At 56.9% G+C, this 8,132-nt stretch overlaps 1 protein-coding gene across 1 annotated transcript; it reads left to right on the plus strand.

Annotated features, from left to right (window-relative positions):
* Positions 1 to 1,402: 1,402 nt before the first annotated feature.
* On the plus strand, positions 1,403 to 4,605 carry EGR1 (early growth response 1). Its single transcript, XM_081319546.1, has 2 exons — positions 1,403 to 1,788; positions 2,149 to 4,605. Exons 1-2 carry the CDS (start codon positions 1,542 to 1,544, stop codon positions 3,543 to 3,545), a joined length of 1,644 nt encoding a protein of 547 aa, XP_081175672.1. The 5' UTR covers positions 1,403 to 1,541; the 3' UTR covers positions 3,546 to 4,605.
* The last annotated feature ends 3,527 nt before the right edge of the window (positions 4,606 to 8,132 follow it).

An 8,132-nucleotide genomic window follows, 5' to 3' on the forward strand; every position in this document is an offset into this window, starting at 1 on the left:
CCAAAGAAATAAAGATCACAAGGTCTTGCGGTTCGGTTTGGAATCGAGACCACGAGGTGTTTATTATTCAACATAAAAATGGCGGGAGCTGTTACCTCGGTCACCCGGCGTCTATACGGGGCGCTTCGGGAACAACCTTCGGTGTAAAAGAATAGACCCAGATATACGTCACCGCGTAAGACAAGAGAAAGGGTTCTCCAACGCTTGCGGAAGAAACAAGGCGCGGGGTGGGGAGCGCCTCGAGGGCGCCATGTCACCTTAATTGCAAATACAAACGCAAGATCCGGGAACTCCCAAGCAAGCAAAGCCATTTCCTAATGGCAAATTCAAAGAGGCCTCGGGAAGATTAGAAACTGAAACGTCTCCTAGAAGCTGCACTGAAAAAGGAACCGGAAATTCGCCTCCGACCGCCCTGCGGACTGCGCCTCAAGTCTATCTGATGGGGCTTCAGCGGATGCTCCGAATTTGGGGAACCGTTCCCCGGAGCCTCCTGGCCCTTGGGCCTCCACCGGCTCTTTTAGGCTAGGCCAGGGGTCGGCAACCTCGGCTCTTTTATGACTCGTGGACTTCAACTCCCAGAATTCCTGAGCCAGCATAGCTGGCTCAGGAATTCTGGGAGTTGAAGTCCACGAGTCATAAAAGAGCCGAGGTTGCCGACCCCTGGGCTAGGCTCTGTTTGAGACACTTGCCCCGCAGCACTTAGCGCCGCCCTGCCTGGTGTTTACCCTGTGGCCTCAGATTGGAGGAGATCCTCCTCGCCCGGGGCCTGGCAGGTTTAAATAGTACCTCTCGGCCGCCGAGACCGGGAGAGGGGTTTCTGCAGCTTCTGGCCCTTCGAGCGCTCCTCCTCCTCCTTCCCCTTTTCCTTTCCCATTTCTTCCAGCCGGACTCTCCTAGTCGCTCTCCCGCCCGCCTCTGCCGGAATTGCCTTATAAGGAGCAGGAAGGCTCCGGCCGGAACAAGGACTTATAAGGGGTTTGCCATATATGGCCACGGTGTCCGGGGGCTTCCGGCAACCGTGGCTGGAGCGGCGAGGAGGAGCGGGGGGGGGACCTCGCAAGGAAAAGAGTGGAGACCACACCGCAGAGGCTCCCGCCAAGGGACGGACGCGGCGGGAGCCAAAAAAAAAAAAGGCCCCGGGGCGATAGCGGGAAGCTCGCGCGTTCCCCCTCCCCAACCGCACCACTCGGCTTCCCCCAATGTCGAGCTCTGACGCCAGGCCGGGTCCTCTCGCTTACCACCATATAAGGGCTTCCTGCCTTCCATATTTGGACATGTACGTCAGGAAAGAGGCGGGCCGGAGGAATGAGACGAGATATATAGAGGCTGCTCTGGGGCGGGCGGAGAGCCGAGAGCTTTCAGCGAATAGACCGAAGGGGAGCCCCGGGCAGGGTGGGTGGGGAGGGAGCCGAGCGCCTCCCGCGGGCAGAGCCAGGGGAAACCCCAGGCCGGCCGCGGAATTAGCAGGCCCCCAGTGGACCCCCTCGGCGGGCGGCAGCCCACCCTCCGTGTAGCCCCGGGCAAAGCCCAAGAACACCCCCATGGCTGCAGCCAAGGCCGAGATGCAGCTCCTGCCCTCGCTGCAGATGGCCGACCCTTTCGGATCCTTCCCGCACTCGCCCCCTACTATGGACACCAACTACCCCAAGCTAGAGGAGATCATGTTGCTCGCCGGTGGGGGGCCACAGTTCCTCAATTCCGTCGGTGGCCCCGAGAGCGGCGGCAGCGGCGGCGGCTTCAATCCCTCCGGCGACGGTGGGGAGCACTCCTTCGAGCACCTCGCTGCAGGTAGGCAGAAGCACGTCCCGCGGGTGGGGGACGGGACAGATTCTGCTGGGAGTTCCCGTCCATCTGCTCTCCAGCAGGGAATTCCGCTATCCAGAGGGAGCGCGCGGGGGGGGGATGCTCCGGTGTGCGTCACTCACTCCGGCCCCGGCCTTCTGCGGCTGGAAGGGTGCCAAGCGCTGCCAGGTGTTGTGCAGAGACGCTCGGCCCCTCTGGATGAAGGGGACGGTCCTTTGGAGACGCGGGCGCCGGGCAGCGCGCGGCCGGAGGGAAAGTCTCGCCTCTTGGAGGCATGCAGGGCTCGTGGGGATTGGGGAAGGCACCCCGCTGGGGACTGATTTCTGGCCCCTCTTCCCTCGGCAGACACTTTTCCCGAGATCTCTCTGAACGGCGAGAAACCTTTAGCAGAGACCAGCTATCCGACCCAAACTACCCGCCTCCCGCCCATCACCTACACCGGCCGCTTCTCTTTGGAGCCGGCGTCGAGCGGCGGAGGCAGCACCCCGTTATGGCCGGAGCCTCTCTTCAGCCTGGTGAGCGGCCTGGTGGGTATGGCTAACGGGCCCCCGACTACGTCCGCCCAGTCTTCCTCCGCCTCTTCGCCGATCGCCAGCTCCGCTTCTCCCAGCCCGGCTTTGAGCTGCTCGGTACAGGCCAGCGACCCCAGCCCCATCTACTCAGCGGCGCCCACCTTCCCCAACCCCGGCGGGGCTGACATCTTCCCAGAGCCGACCAGCCAGCCGTTTCCCAGCCCGTCGGGAGCCTCACTACAGTTTCCGCCTCCGGCATACCCGACGGCCAAGAGCGGCTTCCAGCTGCCCATCATTCCGGACTACTTATTCCCGCCTCAGCCGCCACCGCAGCCGGGCGACCTGGGTCTGGGCTTGGTGGAGCAAAAGCCCTTCCCGGGCCCGCAGCCCTCACTCACTCCGCTCTCCACCATCAAGGCCTTCGCTACCCAGAGTGGCGGCGGCAGCTGCGGCACCGGCACCGGCACCGGCACCAGCACTCCGCAGGAGGCCAAGAGCCTCCCAAGCGGCGGCTCCTACCAGGCGCAGCTGGTCAAGCCCAGCCGCATGAGGAAGTATCCCAACCGGCCCAGCAAGACCCCGCCGCACGAGCGGCCCTACGCTTGCCCCGTCGAGTCCTGCGACCGCCGCTTCTCGCGCTCCGACGAGCTCACCCGCCACATCCGCATCCACACCGGCCAGAAGCCTTTCCAGTGCCGCATCTGCATGCGCAACTTCAGCCGAAGCGACCACCTCACCACACACATTCGCACTCACACAGGCGAGAAGCCCTTCGCCTGCGACATCTGCGGCCGTAAATTCGCCCGCAGCGACGAGAGGAAGCGCCACACCAAGATCCACCTCCGGCAGAAGGACAAGAAGGCCGACAAGGGCCCCCCCGGGCCCCAGGCACCCTCGACTTCCTCCCCTCTGGCCCCTTACTCGGCCTCGACCGGCTCTACCTCGTACCCCTCACCCGCAGCCACCTCTTTCCCCTCACCGGCGCCCGCCTCCTACTCATCCCCGGTGACCTCCTATTCCTCCCCCGTGACTTCGGCCTTCCCCTCGTTCCCCTCGCCCTCGGTGGCCACCAGCTACGCCTCGATCGCCTCTTCCACCTTTCAGAGCCAGGCGGGGCTAGGGGGCAGCCCCTATCCCTCTCCCGGCGGCGGCCCCTTCGGCTCCCCAGTGACTTCAACCCTTCCCGACTTGGCCTCCACTTTCTCGCCTCGGACCATTGAGATCTGTTGAGAGAAGAAAGGGTCCCCAAAGGGCCTGATGTAGGCCCGGCTCCTCCGGACCTTTCAACTGCCTGAAAAGCAGCTCGACAACTCCGGGATCGTGGAGTTGCTCCACTTCTGTCCAAGAACTGAACCTTGCATGGATGAGCAAGCGCGACCTTCTTTCCCCGAGAGCCCCCACCCCACCCCCTTTCCCTTCTCTCCGGGCCGCGGTCCATCAGAAAGCCAAGGACGCTGGGCTCCAGGCAGTCTCAATTGTGATCTCGTCTGCCTGCCCTGCCACGGCTTTGCTTCCGCTGGGGACCCTCGACGTGCCAACAACCTCTTTGCAGATTCATCTTGCTTATTCTTTGGAGTACGAAGGACCATTATTATTATTATTATTATTATTATTATTATTTTGTAAGTTGTGAGTTTTGCTCTTTTAGTGACGACAAAGCTGTACTGAGTTTTACAACATGTCTGGGGGAGGGGGCTCGGGAGTAAAAAAAAAAAAAGCAGCACTTAAAACTATGTATTTGAGCATGTCAAGAGTGTGATGTTCTTTGTAAATATCACCTTAAGGATGAAAGCACTCTCACGTGGCAAAAAGTTACTTAGTTTTCCTCCGGTTTTTTGTTTTTTTTCCCCCCCAGTCCCAAGTCTTGGTGCCTTGTTGTGAAGCCCTGCTGACGTCATGCATTCGTGTGATTGGATGCTTTGCATCTAGCCTTAAGGGAAAAGGGAAAGTGTGAAAAGGAGGGACTGAGGCTCCGAAACAAAAATGGGAAAGAAAGGAGCGTAAGGTGGAATGTAAGCAAAAACAAAACACAAAAAACGTACTTCTTAAAAGTCTATTTTTGTTACAGAAGTGTAAAAATTTATAAATACATTCAGCAGTTGAAATGTTGTAGTTACCTACTGAGTAGGCGGCAATTTTGTATGTTATGAACATGCGGTTCATTATTTTTGTGGTTTTATTTTTGACTTTGTACTTGTGTTTGTTTATAAGCCAACACATTGAATGCGCTTTACTGCCAATGGGATATTTGGTGTACAATAATCTCCAGAAAAGTTAATAAAACTATCAACAGACCAGCAGTCCTGTTTTTGCTGTTGTTTTTTCCTTATTCCAGGCCCAGCTTGGTGGCTGCCCTTGCTCCTTTCCACTGGGAAGACGCTGCCAGGGGTGTGGGCAGGGAAGGAGGCTTTATCTTTGTGACTCAGGAAGAGCTTGAGGAGTCGGCTGGCCACTTCTTTGAGACCCAGTCAGTGTCACAGTGTCACCCTCACTCTCAATCCCATGACATACTGGAAAGCTCTCTCTCTCTCTCTCTCTCTCTCCCGCCCCCTCTCCCTCTCCTTATCCCCCCCCCTCTCTCTGGGCATTAAAGCAGGAAGGGGAAATGTGAGCTTTTCCTGCTACTTTGATTTTGCTGGGTGGGTAACTGATGGAGTCTCTCCCTTTTCTCAAGTAAACAGTTGGGCTTAGAAAAATCTAAAAATGGGGAACCCATGGCTTTCTCAGGCGCCACAGATCTTGTCACTCCTGATTATTGCCCTTGCTGTCTGAGGCAGATGGAAGTTGGAGTCCTACACGACTTAGGGTTCTTACAACATTACTTCAAGGTACCTGATCCCACAAACCTACACTTCCATCAATGGCTAACAAACGTATGCCTGGGACATGAGGGGAAGAGGTATGGATCTGCTTTCCCTGGGATCTGCCCCCGGGGCTACGACCTCTCGGGGCTGTTCTTTCCTTTCCCTCCCACACACAGGCCATCATTTTATTCTGGTGATAATAAGGATCGTTTGCTTACAGGGGAGGGGAGGGGGAAGCAGTCAAAGGAGCACCCAAAGAGATCGCTTGATGCACCCTAAATGCAGAAGCCAAGCAATTCCAGAGGCAGTTGGAGAAGGGCGGGGGCGGGGGGGGAATAGAACCTGCCTAGAGGACTCTACAGAATCTTAGATCAATCTCAATTCCATTCCGGGACAAATTTATGTCATATTCCTGCTCCCAGACTGGATCCCAACGGTAGGAGGGGGACGGAATCGGTTGTTATTCTTTCCGGATCCCAAGAACTCAGGCAGAACCAGGCAGACAAGAACTCAGTAGGCCGGGTTTCCTTAAAGAAAGGTCGCTGCTCCGGGCAGAATCTGTTTAGATCAGAGCCCCGTCCGAATCCCCTCGCCATAGTAAGCTGACGGTGAAATACAAGAACGGCGCGTGGGGATCCGCGAGCAAAGTTATGACAAGCCCCGGGCAGCGAGAAGCCCTCCAAGTTGTTCTTCTTTCACTCCCACCTCTAGTTTGCCCGGACTATTTTTTTCTATTGAACCTTTCCAAAGAGCTGAGGGGTTTCCGAGGCTGCGGCGACGGCGGCGCGAAAGGCGAGGATGCCAAACCCTGATTTCTGTAGGGAAATCAGCTTTTGGAGTTGCTCTTTTATTCGGCAAAAGGATGCAGCTACCCTTCCGTTCCGGTATGCGCAAAACATGCGCAGCCTCCAGCGCTCGATCGAGCATGTCGTAAGGAGGACCTGCGCCGCAGCCTTAGACCCAACCTGAGCGCGGTCCCTCCGCGGCTTCTCCGGGGCTTCAAGCTCCATGATGAGAATGTAGGAAAGCCTCTTTCTTGTCCAGCAAAACAGCTTTGTGGCTTGGGGGCTATCACTGAGAATGGAAATGAAAGAAGTCCTCGGGCCCCCAAGCCTAAAAGGGCTTCAGGCTATAGTAGAGCATTCTCTGGCGGATCTCCCTTCCAGATCGCGATATTTCTGGCATTAGTTTGACAGGGTAGAAAGAGGCTCCGTGAACAACCACCCCATTTGGCCTTTCCAAAACGGAAGATCTTTCAGGTCTGATTCCCGTGCAGAGCATGCAGCATCTTCCCCAATATAGGCAAACAGTTTTTTAAAAAACTGCATCTGACGCATTTCTGCCTGTCCTGAGAAAAGCGCCACAGGTGGACAAACTGGCTTCTTGTCAAAAGCTTCGAAACAGCCTGATTTTCGGTCCCTGCGCTTAACCCTGGGAGAGAAAGGAGCTATGCCTCTGCGGCGTAACTACTGAAGAAAGGGGGGGGGGCTGTCCGCGCCGTCGACCAAAAGGCGTCCCTTGGGCAGCTCCTCCACCCAAGTGCTAGAGCTAGACGATTCTCTGGAAAGCCGGACAGATATTAGCCTTCGGCTCCGGAACCCCCAGCAAGCAGGTGCCTGTTGCCGGCCCTAGGGGTCCTTGGATACCTCGCTGATAGCCTCGCTCCTGTCTCCAGAGGAAGACTTCTCCCCCTCCCCACCCACCACCCACCCACGCTGGGGCCCCCGCTGGGCAGGAGCTGGCAAAAGGACTGCCTCCTGGTGTTTGGGGTGGGGTCCCCCGCCATTCCTTGTCTTGACCTGGAACGTAGAGGAGTTGTGGTCTAAAACAAAAGAGGGTGTCGGGTTGGGAATGGGCGGAGTCATGTCATCAAGAGATGCCACCAGAAGATCCGAAGGTGCCTCTTTTCTCTCCAGGAGGAAGAGAAACTGGGACGCTGGGGATTCGCCCGAGGAGAGTGGTCCTGAAGTCCCGCGGCAGCAGCCCTTGAAGGGCAGAGCAAGGGTGGGCTGGTCGTTTCAAACGGCAGCAGAAGTTATTCAGAAGTTGGTCAGCAGCCAAGGAGGTCAAGGCGCCCCGGAAACTCGGCTCTGAAAAAGTCTTCCACTCGCTCACTCTCAGGATGGTCCCTTGAGGCTCTTTCTGTCCGCCAGCGGGGTGTGTTTAACACTCCTGACACACGACGGTCGGCGGGGGAAAGGCTCCAAAACTCCCGGAAGCTCCCAAGACTCCTGTGGTCCCGTAGGCAGCGCAGGAGAACTCTCCCGGCTCCCCAGAAAACGATCGGAGAGCTGGTTGTGGGTGGAGGGCTTAAGGAATCCAGCCTCTAGGGGTTTTTTTCAGCTGCGCCTGGCGCAATCTGGACCGTCAGAAAGTTTGGGAGGAAGCACAACTTCCAGAATCCTCTGCATGGCCGGGAATCCCATGTCTTATACTTTCAACAGGTTGGAAGGCGCTTAACTGAAGAAAGCAAGCTGCATTGCTCGTCTTAGATAAAGCTTCCATATGTTTACAAATAAAACGGCACGTGTTTCACATGACATGCTGAGCCATTGTTACTACAACCCGTGTCTCCCGAACCAGTTCAGTATTATGCCTTGCCAGGACCCTCAGAACTAGGAAGGAGGAACCACCGAGCGGGATTCGAGCCCCAGGCTCGGCCGAAAGGGGAATGACCAACTTGCCGAGAAGCGGGTGCACTGTAGGACTTGGCGGGACCTGTCCCCTCCCTTCATCCTTTCCCGATCCTTAGAATGACCTTGCAAAGGAGGCCGAGGTGATTTACCTCTAGCATTCATTCGGACGGCCAGGACGGGGAAGGCGCGCCAAAGTGGTGGCTCAGTCTGGCTGAGGTTTGTACCCGGCTCTGCTTGACTGCTTGTAGCTGTCCTCTGAAGCTACTACGCTAGAGTTTTTATTCTGAGTCTGTACCTCTAAAAGGGCTCGATGGGACTTAACTTTCGACGGCCGCGGAGTTTGCAGCTTTAATCAGCTGCAGCCCCTTCCTTCTGCT

The sequence above is a fragment of the Vipera berus genome (genome assembly GCF_964194415.1).
Source record: "Vipera berus genome assembly, chromosome: 2".
Classification (NCBI taxonomy): domain Eukaryota; kingdom Metazoa; phylum Chordata; class Lepidosauria; order Squamata; family Viperidae; genus Vipera; species Vipera berus.

Bases quoted from the DNA above. Each gene is read 5' to 3' on its own strand.
- EGR1 (XM_081319546.1), top strand. From the start codon at position 1,542: ATGGCTGCAGCCAAGGCCGAGATGCAGCTCCTGCCCTCGCTGCAGATG. The intron at 1,789-2,148 runs GTAGGCAGAAGC...TTCCCTCGGCAG, and splicing joins CTTCGAGCACCTCGCTGCAG to ACACTTTTCCCGAGATCTCT.